General features: G+C 49.9%; 1 protein-coding gene across 6 annotated transcripts in view; it reads left to right on the forward strand.

Annotated features, from left to right (window-relative positions):
- Positions 1-18,746, forward strand: part of LHFPL2 (LHFPL tetraspan subfamily member 2) — a 155,763-nt gene that overhangs the window by 113,379 nt on the left and 23,638 nt on the right. For 3 of the 6 annotated variants that reach the window (XM_032404139.1, XM_032404134.1, XM_032404137.1), the window contains one exon: positions 13,718-14,351. In XM_032404139.1, the coding sequence (XP_032260030.1) occupies positions 13,922-14,351 (430 nt within the window). In that variant the 5' untranslated portion in view covers positions 13,718-13,921. The other 3 variants (XM_032404138.1, XM_032404135.1, XM_032404136.1) reach the window with 3 other exon arrangements.

Here is an 18,746-nt window from a genome sequence, read left to right on the forward strand (position 1 = left end):
TAATGCCAAGGAAAATTGAAAATCACTTTAAATTAACGTCAGCTCAGCGGCTTCATCACCAGGGCTGTTGGGTTGGAGTGCTGAATTTTTAAACATCATTTGAATCACTTGGTTGATCATAACAAAACAAGACATTTTATTAGGTCATTAATAAGAGTACTTATCAGAAATAAGTGCCCCTGGATGGATGCAAATCAGCCTTCTGGGGCCATTTATAACTGAGGAGAGAATTACACTGCCTGACTTTAATAATTCACCAAAGAACAGAGAATAAACAAGAGCAAACATTAATTTTATAGGACAGCTTCATATGGTTTATGTTTTGAAGTAAAAGGGATATGACTTTTGACTCCTGCCTGAAACTAAACTCCTTCAAAAGAAGTGTCCCCTGTTGCTCGCTTCTCCAGCTGGAGACTTCATACTAAGGAGCATTGCTGAGTCAGCTGGTGCCCTTCCTAAAATATGTAAGAAACCAACATCTAAATACTTCAAAACGATTCAAACTTTGTATTCTATCACGTCCTCTGGCATATGGCCATGAAATTCTTCATGATCAAGCGTTTTACTTGTCTAGGACAGGTAGCAAAAGTATCTAAGAAAGAAAGCACCCTTTTTATGACCATGAATTTTCAGAACTGAATAAGGGTGCTTCAATTGCAGGATCCATCTCTGAAGCTAAGGACAGGAGGGGGCCTCATTTGTAGCTGTTAGCCCAAAGACTGGAGTGGGGACTGCTCTGCTGTGTTTCCAAGAATGAGAGACACTCTGAAGCGGGAAATGAAAGGTCAGAGCTGGGTTCCTCCACCGCAGGGAGAAAACAAGAAGACCATGAGAAGAGGGAACCAGTGCAGGCCACACCGTCTGACCATGGCCCTTGAACATGTCCCTGTGCGCTGCCCAAGGGCATGTCCCCCAGTCCCCGGTCTACTCAGCACTGTGATCAGATGTGACCTTCTTTTCTGCCACCTTTTTTTTCCCCCCCTGTGAGCTAAGGGAGGGGCATAGGGAGAGGGAGACTCCCTGCTGAACGGGGGGCTTGATTTCACCACCCTGAGATCATGACCTGAGCGGAAATCAAGAGTCAGACATTTAACCAACTAAGCCACCCGCGTACCCCTCTTCTGCCACCTTTAAGCCGCTGCATTTGGCATTCCTGCAGGGTCTCCCCTCTGCCATTCCCCCACAGGCTTCCCCCTCTAGAAGAATAGGACTTGGGGTGCCGCCTGCTCCAGGGGAGCCCCTAGTCTTGGAGAAGGTGGTAAGAGGTGGTCTGGTGCTTGAAATGACAGCCTTTTGGCACCAGAACTGACAGTGGTGATCTGCAAACCTATCCCTGTCGCTTTGTGCCTGAGCTGTTGAAGCCAGGATAGTTCAGCGAGCTGTCTGCTCACAGGCCAGTTAGGCGAGAGCCTAGACCAGCACCCGAGTTTTCCCAGCTTCCTGTCTAGTGCTTTTTTCCCACCTGTTAGTGATGCTGTGATTTTTTTTTTTTTTTTTTTTTGGTGGCCTTGTAGAGACAAAGAGCCTTTTGAGAGCAGAAAAATAAATGTTGACCAACAGGATAATAATAGTAGTGGTTCCTACCACCTAATGAGCGTTTGCGTCTTACCTCACTTTACCTGCACGGTGTTGCATCCTTTGTAACGCCCTGTGAGGTAGGTACTTTGATCAGCTCTGCTTCAGAGAAGTGAACCTCGTTGTCCACAGACGCAGAGCTAGTTACAGTCAGGGTGACAGGGTTGAAGGAGGATCTGGCTCCAAGCCGTATCCTTCCTGCTGTGTGACTCCTTCTACATGGAAAAGACTGGTGTTTGAAGGTGAGGCAAATTACCGCATGCCAGGTGGGCCTTATAGAACAGGAAGGTCGAAATGGCAAAAGGGATGCCTCAGGCACGACCCCCAAAGTGGCCGTTCTGATGCAAGTCAGGAGGTGGGGAGGCTGGATCCTGTTCCAGGGAGGGTGGGCCATGTGCCGGGAACACTGAGCATGCGCCAAGCCCTGCCCTGAGCTCGTTATTTCTTTTAACTTCGTGATCCTCACAACAAGCCTCTGGGGTAGGTTCTATTGGCGTCCCATTTTGCAGACGCAGGAACTGAGGCACAGAGGCAGGTCTGTGCCAGAGTCACCATCTAGGAAGTGGTAGAATCAGGATTTAAATCCAGGCAGTCTGGCTCCAGACCAAATCCCTCCCTGGTGCTGCCTTTCTAGGGGATCTCATTGGCCTGGAAGGGCAGAGCAGTGGGCGTCGTAGGAACTCTGAGAGGGTGACTCTTGAGCCCACCCTCTTCCTGTGCATGAGCCTGAGAGACTCTCCCCAAAACACTGTGCAGGAATCCGGAGTTATTAGCCACCCTGCTCATGGGAGAGCTTGGCAGCTGGGATGCAGAGGAAAGGACTTACTCTGCCAGATAAGGGTGTCTTCTCCCAAAGCCTGCGGTGGTCAGGCCTGTGGGGAATGGTTTGCTGTCACAAAGTCTGTCAGTTCTTACGACTTCAGCGGATTCTGTGTCAGCATCTTGGGGATGCTCCATTTTATTACCTAGCCAAACACGGTCTATTTTTTTTTCCCTCTGCTGATTCCCCCAGGCCCCCCGCCTTGTACCTTTCTCTTATGGAGCCATGTGGGTTCTCAGTGAGTCATACCCTACAGCCAACCTGTGCTGGGGGGCGGGAGGGCATGGTGCCAGGAGCCCACTGTGGCACCTGGTGTCCATAGCGCTGGACAGGCCTGTAAACCAGGACAGGCTTCCTCTTTGCCCACCTTGCTTATCAGCCCTTACAGGGGAGAAGCTGGGGAACAGAGGGTTGGGACATAACTTCTTCTAGAAATGAACCTAATGTCTTTTCTGCTCCCAGGCTTTCTAGCACTTTTGCTTTTGTTTTTAAGCAGCCTGGTCTTCTGACACATACTCCCTTTTCTGAGACGTCCGGTTGAACTTTCTCTCTGTTCACTATGCCTCACTATTGTTAGAAACTGTAACAGTGAATCCCTGTTTCCAGAAAGAAAGTGCTGGGTCCTATGATCAAGTACAAGGGTTCAGACTTCCAAAATACCGGGGGTGTGCTCTGACCATCTTGAACTTGGAGTCTGCACTGACTCCATCGAGCCTGCAGTGAGGAAAGCTCCGGGGGCCTCCTCCGCCTGGTCCCTCCCTGTCACTAGGCCAGCTCGGCAGTGTGGGCCGAGGCCGCCGCACCGCGGGACTGCTCTCCCTTTGCCAGGACCTGAAGCTGCTGGTAACCGTGCATCGAACATGTTTTCCCTCGAAGAGTGTGCATCCCTTTGGGAGCTGTACTTAAGCCCCCCTGTTTCCAAAACAGTGTGAATTCTGAATATCTGGGGAATTCCTCTAGTTAATAAATGAAGGAAGCGTAAACCTGCTTATGGTTTTGAATTTGGCATTCTCATTAGGGAAAGGTGAAAAATGCTGGGTAGCTCACTCTCTGGCTATGAAATCACTGAAATGGACAGTGGTTAATGAACTGGGTGTGGATGCAGTGTACAAATCTGTCCGGCTGATTTTTTAGAGGTTTAAAAAAAATCTAACATTGCAAATATGTGTGTACGTGCACATTCGTGATCACACAGTATTTCGTGGGTCTTAAATATATGAGAGAAGGAAGTCTCTAGAGAGGGGAGATTTTTGATGCCTAGAGCTATAAAGAGTCGTGTTTGTGAGCACCTACCTCGTCCATCTTATTCTAGGCTGCGTGTGTGTTGGGTACATAAAGCCTTAGGCCAATGTCCATTCCCTGTCCGAGCTCACTGGCATTCAGGAAGTGTGTCTACACCAGACAGGATGGTTCAGACCAGAGGCTGCAAGTCATATCTTCAGTTGCAAAAAGCCAGTATCGGTGTGAGTGAAGTAATAAAAAACGAGTTTGAGCATTTCAGTGGTGCTCTTAGAAATATGAGCGTAGTCTACAATAGACTTTGGCCTTTTCCTTTAACTCATTTAAAAACTTGTTAAAATTCCACTGCTGCTTAGCAATGTTGGTTAGAAACAGAAGTGACTTCAGTGAGAATAGAAAAGGTTGGAAAAGAAAAAGGTGAGGAAGGACTAGCACTGTCTTGGTCTCTGGGTAAATCCCAAATTATCCTCTTGGTTTTTAAGGATGTGGGTTGTCTTGCATCTTTAGGCCCAGTTCACTGATAATATCTTTTAGTGGCTAATTAGAAAGAACATCACTCTGCTGAGAGCTTTGCAAGCAGACCAGATGGCGGCGGGTGACGTTGTGATGGGCTTGTTTCAAGGGGGTTCTGGGTGAAGTCTGCCGCGGCGGGGAGCGGCTCCTGCCCTGTGCCCTTCGGGAAGTTCCTGGGTGGAGTTTCGGTTCACAGGAGGGAACCCCTTCTCTGAGTCATGCCCCTGCCCTGTCCCCTTGGCCTCTAAGAGGAGGTTTCTATGGTACTTCCACTCACACCCATCACCTCCTTAATGGCTGGTGGAACCTTGGCACGGAGGCTCAGGTTGAACATTAACCACTCTGGTTTTCTTGTATTAATAACACTAATGGGTGAGATTTTCAGTGCCTGTGTGTGTGTGTGTGTGTGTGTTGGGGGGGGATAGAAGGAAAGAACTGTTTTTGCTGTTTTTTAACTACTACAGACTATTTCCAGATTAACGTTTTTGTCTGGCACTTATTACTGAGTTTATAAAATGATACCATATTGCTGTTTAAAAAAAAAGGACTCGGTTCAAAAAGAGGCAATACCGAAATTTTAAAAACTCCATTTTTAAACGACAGATATTCTCAGGAGTTGTTGGCAGTCTTCCTCACGAAAGCCACCGGTTCTCACCCTCATGCCATCTCCGGAATGGCCGCATTCCTAGATGGAATATTCTGATTCTCACGGTAGAGATTACATGAGAAAATGTCAAGTGTGGTCATGGCTCTTTGTCCCCCTGCGACTCTCTGCCTCCACCTTGTGCCTCCGGACTTTTCGTTCTCGCACCTCTCGCACCTCTGGCGGCTCCGCATCCTGGGCCGCCGCGACCTCTTGTTCCGCAGCCGGAGCCTCAGGGTCTCGGTCCTGCCCTCTGACCTCAAGGATCTCTTGTCCCCCGTGTCCGTGGATACCCTCCCTCCAGCCCTGTGGTTTCCAGCTCCTCGGAGAGACCCGCCCTGCCGCGTGTTGCAGACCGGCCTCCGGGCGGCCCTGCGCCCTGGTTTGGGCCCATGCGGCGACCAGCTGCTCCCGCAGGGCTCCCCGGAGGCGGAGGCGGTGGCGGCGCGGGCCCAGCCTCCCAGTCGGGCTCGGCGCGGAGCTGTCCCGCACCACGGGAGCGGCCTAGCCGTCGTCCTGGCCGGGGCGGCGGGAGCCGGCTGGAGCCACCCCCCGGTGGAAGAAGCAGAAGCAGAGAAGGGAAAGCTGAGGCAGCTCTTCCGTAAGAGACCTCGGAGAAGCGCCTGATGTGGGAAGTGTCTTCAAGCTGGTCCTCTGAGTCACTTTATAAAAGTCCCCACTTACTCAAAAGGGAATTTTTCTTCTTTCTTAGGACTTCCATTTATTAACCCTAAAATAAATACAGTGAGAGCAAACCCCGTATTGGAGCAGCTTACCTCACTGAATTGTTCAGGGAGTACTCCTGAGATGGTGGCCAAGCTTTAATGTTTCTCATTTATTACTGTTAAATGCCGGAAGTTCTTTGCCGTGTGTGTGTGGTAGAACGTGGCGAAATGGGATCGAACCTGCCACCAGAGAGAGTCCAGACCGGCAGGTACTCGGATTCCAGCAGGAGCACGGCCCTCACATCTCCGCACTGGCAACAACAGGGCTGGTTTGGGGCCCACACTGCCTGTTTATCAAGGATCAGGGGCCCCTGCTTCGTGCTGTCAGGGACCCGGGCGGATGGGGAGGCCTCTGTCTGAGGTGTTTTCGACCTCATGGGAGAGGTAGGAGAGCGGGAGAATAAGGCACCAGCTCATAAACTTAGAAGTGGCATGTGTCGCTTCTCAGTGGTTTGGCTGAGGCCAGTGCTCTGGGCAGGCTTGACGGGGATGGGGAGGGAAAATAGGACCCTCCTCCAAGGAGAGACAGAGTATATTTGAAAGAGGAATACAGTCTTCCACAGAAGCTTCCAGTCAGAATGGGACTCTTGTTCTAGTTGATTCTTGGGTTCTCTGGGTTTGTGTGAGACTCAGAAATAACAGATGGCATAATCCTTTCCGTTTATCATGTTTGGCTTTTCTCAAGCTGTTGCAAGGGAACCTGACGGATGGCATCATATCCCGTGAACAGAAGTGATTCTTTCTGCCTGTGTCTGGAAGGGACTAGAAAGCCTACAGTTGCTCTGAGAGTGAACGTCCATGCTCCCCGCCCTGGGAGAGGCTGCCCAGCTGTCCACTTAGACAAGCCAGAAGCCTGTTCCCTAAGGCTTATTTATTCTCAGAGTTGAGGGCATTTGGAGTCTATGGTGTTCACTGGGTGTTCATGAAGAAGGAAGTTATATATCTTGATTTTTATGCACAAGTTCTTCTAAGTTATTTGTTTTCCATCCTTTGTTACTTTTCTCCATTAAAACACTCTACTTTCTTATTGATTCTGAGAAAACTCATGAGGCTCACTTTAAGACTTACATTTTGCCTGGTATCACAGAATTCATTATGAACTTGAAAACACCTTTAGTTTAAAATTATATACAACAGTGACACTGAAAGGCAACCCTTGAAGTTCAAGCTCTAATTCCATTGAAACAAACCGCAAACATTTGGACCCCACAGTATGTGGAGGGCCTAGGCATATGGCCCCTGGCTGACAGGAGGTGCGCGAGATTAGACGTCAGCGTTTACCTTGGAGACTGATTCTTCAGTCCCTCCTGTTTGACAGAGTAGAAGATCCGTAAAGAAAGACTTGCTTTCTAAAGATTTTTAGATGGTGAGGTTTCTACAAGGAAAAAGTTAAGAAGTAAGTTAGGTGGGCTTCAGAAATCTTAAAGAAGGGATCATGTAGAAAATAGTACCAGACAAGTAGACCTGCTCCCTCTGGGTGCTGATGTCTCGGGGAGGAAATATAAAAATGACACTTTCAGAAATGGGTGCTTAGCAAGCAGATGGATTAGATACAAGAGGAGTGAGAGTGGGCATCAAGAAGGCCTTGTGAGGAGCAGAGAATTAAAGGACACACTTGACAATGAGCAGGAGCTCACCGGGTGCTCCAAACCTAGAAAAGAAAAGGCTCGTTCAGTTGCTTTCAGAGGGTGGGCCCTTGCTGCCCTGGAGGGGCCATCAGGCAGCAGACACAGCTGAGAGGGTCAGCCAGAGAGGAAAGCATCTGGTCAAGGGAGCCAGGCTGGGGTCGGGTAGTAACCAGAATGCCTGTGCATTCCCTCGGTCTCCTTGGGAAGTTCCTTGAGGTTCCCTGGCATTTGGAATGGCCAAGGCCCCCTGAGCATATATTGAGTGGACAGCCCAGCTCGGGAGGAGGGGAATTTGAGAGAAATAGAGGCCACGTGGCCAAACTTGCAGTTGTCTGAGGTAGTGCAAGACCCTCAGGGAGAAGACAGCCTCGAATGACCTCCTGCTCTTAATAAGCTGGGAGCCCCATTCTGCCATTTGCAGAAGAGATGACTGAAAACAATAGCTGACTTCTGTGTGTGATCCAGACAGACTCTCAGGGCCCCTGAAGAGGCAGGGTCAAGGGCACTGTCCCTGAGTGTGTTCACTCCGGCAAGTTGGGATCCGCATTCTGTCCGCTTGCCATCTTGGGACACACAGACTAGTGTGGACCATAAGCAGAAATTCAGAAAAACGACTAAATATGTACTTAATGTAGTAAATACTGTGACTGTCCATCCAGATTGTAGAACATGGCTTACTCATTAGACCTTTGTAAAAAGCAACGGCTTTAGCAATCTGTTTCATGTGGCACCTGCAAATGTCAACCCTGCTCTATGCAGGAAGCCTCCGGAAAGGGGTTTTCACCATAAACACTGCTGACATTGCCTCTTTGTGGGGCTGCCCTGTGCCCTGCAGGCCGGTCAGCAGCATCCTTGGCCCACTAGATGCCAGGAGCACACCCTCCCCTCCCGCCCCAAGTTGTGACAAGCCCGGAATAGCTCCACACATCACCGCATGTCCCCTGCAAGGGGGAGGGGGCTAAATCATCCTGGTTGAGAGCCAGGGCAGGAGTTTTCCGGGTAGAGTCAGATCGGAGATGGGGAGGGAGCGAGGAAGGAAATCGTGGCAGCAAGCAGGAGGATGAGAGCGTGCCAAGACTGGAACTCCAAGGACAGCATAAGGATTAGTGCATTGGGGCCCCTTCTTAAATATTGTCAAGAGGACCGCATTTCCACAGTCCACACGTTTGAGGGGGTGGCCAGGGCAATTGAGAGTTCGCAAAACCTCCTTTGGGAGCTGATTTTTTTTATTTTTTTTTTTGAGAATCATTGCAAGGTGCTGAGCTTTTTGGACCAGCCCGGTCCATCAGTTCTGAGAGCTGCCGCTGTGCTCTGAAGAGAAGGTCCTGAACGCTTGAGCTCTTTCATGCTCTACAAGGACCACTGGAGAGCACGTGTGTGGGGAAGCAGCTTGCGTCCCTGCAGATTCACTAGCCCATTGACTTCTGTGACGTCAGGAGCTGTGCCGAGGACAGGTGGTCTGGCTCTGTCCTCCTGAACTGCGCAAGTCCCTCCTTGGCTCCCTCCCCAGCTCCAAGGCACTGCGGGGGCCAGCGACCTCCCCCTACCCGGTCTTAGACGGCACCGTGCAGACAATCTCCGGGGCGCTTGTTAAAAACACACTTTCTGGCACCACCTCCGAGAAGTTTGATGCAGTGTGTGGGGACCAGGAACTGAATGTTTTTTAAAACAGATGGCCTACATCTCCCTCTAGGAGATGGGGGGTGGTCCAGGGACCACACTTCAAGAAGCAGCCTTCTGGAGGGTCTTTCCAACTCTTGGAAGGCAAAAAGCACCTAAATTCTACTCACCTAATCCTCTTATCCTTCCAGAAGACACTGGGATGGAGACCATACTGCCAGACAAACCACCAGTGACGTGGGAGCAAAATGCAATCTGCTTGGAAGTGTATTGGTCCTTCGGGTCACATGGGTCACTATAGTAAATTTATTTTTTAGTCATATGATCCCATGATTAAAATGATAATCATTAATTAATGCATTAAATTATTTAATCCTCTGATAATGATTGATAATAGCTGAGGTATGTTGAGCACAGTGACCAGGAAGCTCTGCTGATCATTCCGCGTATGCTCTCCTTCATTCCTCCCGGCAGCCTCGGGATGAAGATGTTGCTACCCATTTTTGGCAGAGGAGGAGACTGAGGCGGGCCGAGGTGCGGTGTGAGTAGCGTGCCCAAGGACACACAGCTGTGCAGCGGCAGAGCTGAGATTTGCTCCTGAGTCTGTTTACAGAGCTCTTAAAACGCCACCATGCCAGCTCGCACCGTGTAGTGCCCTTTGCCCAGCGTGGTGTTGCTGGCACCTGATGCCGCCTGCAGCCCGGCTGAGGGCAGGCTGGCCGGCCGAGGGCAGGGTCACAGGGAGGCGGCAGGAGCCCAGGGCTGTCCTTTCTGAGACGGGGCTCTGAAGTTAGCGGCAAGATGGCCCCTCCTTCTCGTCACGCAAAAGCTTTCCTCATCACTACAGCCTGGGCTCTGTTGGTTCAAGTCAGTCCTCCTGGAAAGGGCTGCCTCTCTCTAAGGTTGTATCTTACTCCCCAAGCCGGCAGAGCTTTCCCTGCTTTCATACGTCATATATAAAGTGTGATTCCATTTCAAAGAAATACAGCAAACATTTCTTAGAAGTAAAATCCCTTTGGTAGAGGACTTTTTAAGCTTCCAGGGTGGCATCTCTTAGGACAGGGCTTCTCAACAGTGCTGTCAACACTCACCCAAGGAGCTCTTCCAAACATACGGAGCCCTGCCCAGCCAGCCGTCTGCATCTCCCTCACCAAAATTCTGATTCCTCAGGGCCACAGAGGACCCTGGGCATGTTGTCTGTCTTGTCTGTCTGTCTCTCCCCCCCATATATATGTATAAATATATACAGATATATTTATACATGTACACATATACATAATCATGTATGTCTATATATGTATAAAATTCTTCTGATTCTGAGGTGTACTCAGTATTATTCCTCCCAAATGTGATGTAGTAGGAATAAACAGTGTTACCTGCAAAGGAGTCTCACCAAAAATATTTAAGCTGATTCTGAACTAGCCTTTAGATTTAACCTCGTTTCTATAAAGCAGGGAATAGAGGACACTTTAAATGACCTCATGAGGAAATGGACAAATCAAGATTGTTGGGTATTCTACAAGGCAACTGGCCTGGTATCTTCAAAAAAAAGTCTCAGTGTCAAGGGAAAAATGCAAACAGGGTTAGGGGTGAAAGGATTGTTTTTTACTAAAAGAAACAAGATACAAAACCAAATGAAGTGCATGAGCCTTGACTGAGTCATGGTTTTAAGAAAACAACTATAAAAAATGGGGCAGGATAGGGAAATTTGAGTGTGGACCAGGCTTTGGATAGAAGGAAAGTATTGTCAGTTTTTTGGGGGTGTGTGAATTTTATTGTGGTTATGTAGGAAAATGTCTGTATTTTTAGGAGGTGTATGCTGCAGTGTTTAGGGTTGAAGTGTCAAGACATCTGTGACTCGTTTTCACATGGTTCAGAAAAAAACGAGTGTTAGCGTGAGGCTGTCTACCGGTGTCGAAGCTGAATGTCCATAGTCTGTTCTTTTCCACTTCTATGTTTGCCAGTTTTCATAATAAAGTAGAAAAAGAGAACCGAAGTGAAGAAGCAAGCTAGTGTTCTTCAAAACTCCGTCATGGCTTCACTCGCGGGCTTCGCTGCTCTCGTAATGGGGGCACACTTGGGGTAGCTGTGACGCACCTGAGTCAAGTCCTCTCACCTCCTGCTCCTCAGTCTCTGTTACGGTCATCTCCCGGCCACCGGGCCCCGGGTGGTTGTGCTCCACCCGCACCTTCTTCCCTGCTCCCTGTGACACTGTGACGGCAGTGACAGACCCAGTTGAGCTCAGCCTACTACCTTCACCCTTGTTTTAAATATGAGGGCTTTGTGGAGACCGGCCATTTGTCACTTTCCCCTTGCTCTGCATTCTCACTCTAGTATGACTGCAGACCATTACTGTAGGCTTCTGTAGGAGTCTCTTTTTGTTGTTGTTGTTGTTTCTTATTACTCGCTAAGAGGCTTTACTCTGCGGACCTTTGTGAGAATCACAGCATCATTTTCTGAAAGTCAGAGGACTGTCCAGGTGAGGCACAGCCATCAGGGATATGACAGTGAAGTCAGCTGTGCTGGAGTGGAAATGCACGTAGTGGCCTGTGGAGAGAAGACACCCACGTGGAAGGTCAGCGAGGGCCTGGTCTTATTGAGTGAGTCGTGGAGAAGCAGGGCGTCCAGGGGACGTCCGTGGAGGCCGTGTTGAGCTCTGTGCTGGGATCCCCACAGTTCACAACATCTGTCATGAGGATCTGTTTCCCCTTTGATATGGATGTTGTGCCAGCAGGGGTCTGTCCTTGCACATGTGACATGGCCAAACTGGGACACTCTACGGAGCACAGGCTCCTGGTGAAGCCCCTTGATGCGTTTCCAGATTTTCCCTTGTCCTGTCGATCTGAGGACTTTTTTTGGATCCCCAGGAAAGCCGGTCAGTCAGCCTTGTGTGGTACGGCCATCCCACTTAGTTATTAGCAGACTAGGCTGGAGAGAGCAGAGCATGTTAGCTCCCTCTTCCAAACAGGAGAATAAAAGCCTCCTTCCAGACATGCCGGCCTGGATGTGAGAATTTGGTGCCGTAGTGGGGGATTGTTTTAGCACGGACAGACAGAGAACTGCGTTTTGTGAAGTTAACCACTTGGCTCCCTAAATAATCCTGCCCTAAGTGTGGCCCGGACCGTTTTGCTAAGCCTGAATGTGCCACCTTCCGTTCCCCTGAAGTTTCACACCCTTTCTCTTCATAAGTGGCGACCTGACTGCAGGCCTGACTCTGAGCCGAGCTTGCTGCCCAGGACAGTGGACACATGACACGGTCATTAAGATCCAGGTCACCGGAGAGGTTGTAGCAGAGCCCCGAGGCTCTGTAGGAGCACAGACACACAGAAGTTTTATATTCATCTTGAAAATTGTCCAAAGGCAATTTGACAGACTCCAGAACTCCTCGAGTGGAACCCGCTTCTCCCTTCACGTGCTCAGCAGAGCCGCACTCAGCAAACACGCACACGCACACCGACAATTATGAAGGGCCTACGTCCTTACTACTGTGTTAGGTAATTTCCCAAAAGAGCATCTTGTGTAACTAGAATGATATGAGGATTTGTAAATGTGCCGTGTTCTAGGAGATAAATAGTAATCTCTCACTAGCATGTCCACTAGTGTGGTGTGGACGCCTTGACTCTGGGCTTCCTTATTTCCCCACTGCCCTTCCTCGTCACTAACTCCCTGCCCCACCACACTGGGGCTCTTTCTGGTTCTCGTGAGGTTGACATGACCTCAGTTTAATAATGTCTAATCATTCACAACACAGCCTTGTGCCCAGATGTCAGATGTGAACTGTGTGATTCTTCCTGACCTTGGAGGAGGGGCAGCAAATGGGGCGGCCGAGGAGCACGGTACCCCTGTTTCAGGGTTCAGACCCCTCTCAAGGAGGTTTGAGCCGTTAGAGCAAAGCCCTCTGGTAATGAAGCCATTTGTCCCTGGGAAGAGAATGAGCCCTTGTGCGATCAGAAACAATGGGCATGTTGAGTTGCAGACCTGGGGTGAACGGAAGCTCAGGCAGAGGCACATGGTCGCTGAATTGGGACAGTTCAAGGAATGCATTCTTCCTCGGCAAGTTTCTGGCAGCAAGTCTCCTCAGTGGTAATGACACTTAGTCAGTGGTCATTAATGCCTCTGTTTTGAAGGATTTCCCCGAGTAAGTCATGAACTCTTCAAGGCTTTCTTATTCTTTCTTCTTTGAGTTTTAATTAGTGTAGTTTTTTGTCCAGAAATCACCCTGTGAGAAATGAATAAAAATAAGTTTGGGGAGCAGTGTGTTGTTATTTTTCATAGTGTTGTTTCCTTCTATAAATTCTCACCTATGAAGCAAACCCTCACTCTCAGGTCTCTGCCACTAATTTGATTCCCAGGCAATAAAAGTGGGTGTTGCTGCGCTGTCTCTAAGCAAAAGGTTTTGGTGCGAGTTTTTCAAAACTCACCTCATCTCGTACCAAGACAGCAGGCAGAGAGTCCCTGTGAGCTTTATAAAAACACGGCCAGGCCGTCGGCAGCGTTCGTTGCCTGCAGGTCCTATCGAGATCTATCTGGCTCTCCGTGCCGTTGACCTTGTCTGGTAAGAGATGGTGGAGCAGGAGCCCCATCCCGAGAGTGCCGCGGCTCTGGCGGGAGCTCCTGTGCCGAAGGGTCGGCCCCCCGCCGGCCCGGAGAAAAGGGAACCACCGCACACAGGGCGCGAGAGCTCGCCGAGAATGGGAACAAAGAAACCCGGTGACGGCGGCGCGCCGGCCGGGGACCAGGATCTGCTCCGGCAGGGCTCCGGCGGGGCTCCGGCGGGCGGGCGGGCGGGCGCCGAGCGGCGCGCGGCGGCCGGGGCTGGGGAGGGCTGGGGAGCGCGGGGAGCAGCCCCGCGGCGCCCGCACACTTGGCTTTGGGGGCCGCGCGCTCGCTGGCGGCGACGCCGCGGGGCGGAGCCTGGCCGCCGCTCACCGCCCTCCTGCCTTCCCTCCCGTAGGTGAGGCCGCGCTCCGAGCTCGGACATGGCAGCATGACGGCCCGGCGCCGCGCTGCCGGACACCGGCGAGAGGGAGCCCCAGGCTGTGGGAGCGAGCGCCCGGAGCAGCGACTGCTTCCTGAGGCCGCCTGAGCCTCCCTCCCCACCCGCTGGCTGTTCTTCTTCACCCCGTGGACTCCTGACTTCTCCGCCTGGAACATCAATATGTGTCATGTTATTGTCACCTGTCGCTCGATGCTCTGGACCCTCCTGAGTATTGTGGTGGCTTTTGCAGAGCTCATTGCCTTCATGAGCGCCGACTGGCTCATCGGCACAGCCAAGGGTCGCAGCGGCGCCGAGCCCGACGACCGGAGCGGAGGCTCGTCGGAGCCCTACCACCCGACCTTGGGCATCTACGCCCGCTGCATCCGCAACCCCGGCGTGCAGCACGTGCCGCGGGAGACGCTGTGCGGGCCCTACGCCGAGAACTTCGGCGAGATTGCCAGCGGCTTCTGGCAGGCCACCGCTATCTTCCTCGCCGTGGGCATCTTCATCCTCTGCACCGTGGCCTTGGTGTCCGTCTTCACCATGTGTGTGCAGAGCATCATGAAGAAAAGTCTTTTCAACGTCTGCGGGCTGCTGCAAGGGATCGCAGGTAAGCGTGCGGGGAGATGGCGGGGCCCTCGCGCCGCGCGTGCTGCGCACCCGCCGCTCTGGTGCGTCCCTGCCGGTTTGGAAGGCCGTCTCCTGTCCGCGCGCACTGGCTTGGCAAAGACTGTTCCAGGCAACAGCAGTGTGCTGCCCTCGCGCTCCCCTTCCCCTGTTACACTCTCGCCTGCTCTTTCTCTCCCGTGTTCCTCTTCGCTCATTTCCTTGGGTTTTCTTAGAGTGACTACTCCTACTGTTTTGCTTTTCCCATTACATTAAAAAGCATGCTTTCCACGTCCGTGCATCCCACTGAGGAAATTCGGTGGGAGAGGCCCCCCTGCAGCAGGCCGCGTGTGCTGGGAAGGAGGGCATGTGCGTGTGCGGCCTCCAGGCCAGGGCGGTGGTCCCGGCGCGCTCAGCCCCGTGCCCAACCGCAGGATGATTTCAGCTTGGGGAGGGGAAGCAGCAGGCTGCGAAGGACGGAGTATCGGCGGCTCTGTGTTTAATCACGTTTGGGTTTACACTGTCTGTCTCCCGGAGTCTGACAGAAGGTTCTGTGCATTCAGATCCGAAAATACAAACTAACTGTTCCACTCTCAGGCAATCCCTCACTAATGAGCTTGTTAGAAATTGGTGGAAAGAAGAGTATGCGCCCTTTACAGTGATCCCAGAGGGGGAGGCCGGGAGCTGCGAGGAAACTTCCAGGCGCACCAGCACTTCCATGGCCTTTCCCCTATGGGTTTGAAACGTGGATCCTGAGCCAAGCGGGTATCACTCAGTCTGTCTAGGCTCAAGGGATTTGTTCTGGATGGCAGAAGTAAACACACGTAGACACGCAGCAGTTTGAAGATATCCTCAAGGAACTAAAGGACTAGACTCGCTTTGATTTTTCAGGGGGGAAAAACATCACTTTTTAAACAGTTAGAACCAAGGCATTTGTTAATCTGAACTCCAACAGGAGAGCAGTAATCCACCCACAAACCCTAACTGAAGGGCACAGGTGACTCATCCCTCAGCAAATCCTAAAGCTTTGTGCATGGGACTCTTCAACAGCGAAGGTAAAGCACTGAGCCTGGTGTCCAGGGCTATGAGGAAACAGACCCCAAGTGAATTAACTCTAGTCTGCCTAATAGCAAACTCTTGAGCTCAGCAGGGCTGGCTTCCAAATCAGCAGATCAAACCAACAGTTATTTTCCAGGCAGCTGATAAGATAATGTTTTCTGTTCGTCCAATCTTAGGGGAGCCACCATATATATGTGTGTGTGGTGGTTGGTGGATAACGGGCCTAGAGAAATGAGAGAGGGCCTGCTGCACAGTCCTGATCTGTTTGCATGGGGGATATACTTCTGGGGCCCCCATCTCTCTGAGAGGACTAGCTGGACAACGAAGGACTCGAGCACTCCTAGGCATTCACAGAATTCGGGAGGCCAGGATTCTAATTTTCAGTTTTGCTTGAGATAAATGCTTGGCATTCCTCATCTGAAAAATAGGGACATTGGAAAATATGACCTTACCCTAGATTTTTTTTTTTACCTTAAATTTTTTAATTCTGTGAAGTTCATTATTCCTTTTTATTCACTTCTGAAATCTGAAGTGTATCCCCTTCAGCTTGGCATTTTACCTCCCAGCTACATTAAATAAGATTCATCTTTTTCTTGTCAGAGAAGTGCCCCTACTTTATTGCCCTGAGACACACAGTGCCTCAGAAGTATGTGCATATATGCTGCGTGTATCTTAAAACTTCTGCTGAGAAGTATTACCAAAGGCTTTTGAAAAGCCAGAATAAACAGGTGGACGAAGAGAAGGCAGCATACACAATTTATGAATCCTGTCGGAGAGCCCGGGTTGACCAGAGAAGTGGATTTCTGTGTAATTTTTCCTTACTATGTATATTTCCACATCCGTGGTGATTCATGCCTTTACAATGAATTTTATCAAAGTGCTGGTATGCAGGCAAAACTCCTGGTTTGTCATCCCTAAGGATGTTTTTCATCCTGAGAAACTTAGTTCGTTCTAGCACTCCTAGCCGTCCATAGTACCAATGGGGCATCTTGGGCCATAACACCTTAAGCTGTGTTTTACAGTCATTCACAAGCAACTTATGGTTACCCTTTCAGTCTTACAGACTATTTACATGCAGGTTTGGGGGGGGGGCGGTACAAAGGGAGAGGGAGAGAGACTCCCAAGCAGGCTCCATGCCCAGCACGTAGCCCGATGTAGGGCTCGATCCCACGACCCTGAGATCATGACCAGAGCTGAAATCAAGAGTCAGATGCTTAACCGACTGAGCCACCCAGGCGCCCCCATGCAGTTTTTTTTTTTTTTTTTTTAATTTTTTTTTAATTTATTTGACAGAGAGAGAGATAGTGAGAGCAGGAACACAAGCAGGGAGAATGGGAGAGGGAGAAACAGGCTTCCCGGAGAGCAGGGAGCCCGATGCGGGCCTCAATCCCAGGACCCTGGGATCATGACCTGAGCCAAAGGCAGACGCGCAACGACTGAGCCACCCAGGTGCCCCCCCCATGCAGTTTTTAATAAGGTGTTAGTCCAGTGAACTCAGTCTCTAAGAATGAGGATTAGTCCAACAAATCTTTTGGTGCTCTTGTTTGCTATTTCACATAAATGACAGGAGTGTTCATTTTGGCACAAAGATCAGTATATGTCGTAGGAATTATTCATACACTCCCATGAATTATTCCTGACTTCTCCCTCCCTCCCTGTCTCTCTATATCAGGCCTCTGGGAAGAAGGGTTGAAAAGAAGGAAATAGTAGCATACCTGAGGTGCTAGTCACCTGTCTGTCCCAAAAGTCTAGATTTTCTAAGAGAACTTTCTCCCCACCCCTCTCACTTAGGTTCCCTGTGAATATGCACAGCATCTCAGAAAGTCTGAAATTATTTAAAATTTTGAATTGGCAAGAGGCAGAGATTCCTATAAGCCAGACCATGTCTCTAGAGCCCACTGACCTAAGGCTAAGGACTGAAGTACAGGAAGGAGTAGTCTCTCCGCCTAGCCTAGCAGCTGTTGAGCAGAAACATGGGTGAGATGGACTACGTACTAGGCAGGTGACTCCCTCATGGTGCGGGGAGGGGGCACATCTGTAGGGGATGCTTGGTGGGCTCCTTCTCTCCTAATGGAGGTCTGTACTGGCTAGTTCAAGCCAACAAAATGGCAGCCATGGTCCTGGAATCTATGGCTGAGAAAGTTGCCCCACCAGTGTCTGAAACAGCTGACTTGCTTTCTCTCCTGTCGGCCAATATGTAATAGCATCTGGGCAGCCCCAGCCTCAGCCAAGGACTCGGTGCAGCTGCGAGCGTCAGTCTCCCCCCCCGCCCCAACCCACCACACACCCCCACGGTTCTCAGCCCCACATCTATGTGACATGGGAACAAATGGTGAGAAAGAAGCTGTTGCCAGCGCATTCTCTGGAAATATACTCAGACTGTGTTTGCTCTTAAAACTTTCATTTTGGCAAAAATAACATTTTTTTAAATATAACTGGAAGAAAAATTACAAGATACTGTAAGCATATTCCTTACTATGACTAATTTTAAAGAATAAATAGGCCTTAGGTTTGTGTAGCCTCATTGTCTATAGAAAGTGTAACATAAATTATCAAAATCTGGGTATTTTGATTTTAGAAGTGGATGTGAAAGAATTTGCTACCTCAGTGGAACTCTCAGAATCTACGTTACTTATAAATAATAAGAAGATGCAACTATTGACTATTAAGTTAACCCAGATAGAGGATTTGCCTTCAAGGTCTAGCCTACTGGTGGGCACCCATCTGACGTTTCCTAAGTACTCAGCACAGATGCCTTTGGAGTTCAGTACTTCTCTCTCGGCAGCAATTAGAGGTCAAGCCTCACCTGCCTCTGGATCAGTCCTGACCTCACCTTACAGTGGCTGTGAAATGGCCAGTAATTTACCTCACTTCTCTGAACCTCCTTTCTTGCTTGTAAAATGGGTATAATGAGGTATAATACATACCTCAGGGTTGTTTTGTGGGTTAAATTAGATCATATATGAGAAGAAACGCTTAAGCACAGTACTCGGCACATAGTAAACAATAAGTGGTAGCTTTGTGAAGTTTTTCTGCTTTCTTGGCAGGATTTAGTTGTTTTTTTTTTTTATGTTTCCTAGAATTGCTGCGTTTTAAGGAATAGTGGTTTCTCTTCTAGTCTTTAGAGGTGACCTTGTTCTATTGAAAATCAAACATCACTGTGTTGTTTGGGCCATTCTTGGCCCCTTCATAGCCTGCCTGTGTTGGGGCTAAAGAGTGTAGAGCATTTCTGTGGCTTTGGGGTGACTGTGGGTGTCCTTGGGGCATTTTTTTTAAAAAGCAGAAGATAGCAGTTGACAGGAAAACCAAGAACTTCTTCCTCTCACTGCTCTTCCACCTG

Source organism: Phoca vitulina, unplaced genomic scaffold (genome assembly GCF_004348235.1).
Source record: "Phoca vitulina isolate PV1807 unplaced genomic scaffold, GSC_HSeal_1.0 scaffold6, whole genome shotgun sequence".
Taxonomy (NCBI): domain Eukaryota; kingdom Metazoa; phylum Chordata; class Mammalia; order Carnivora; family Phocidae; genus Phoca; species Phoca vitulina.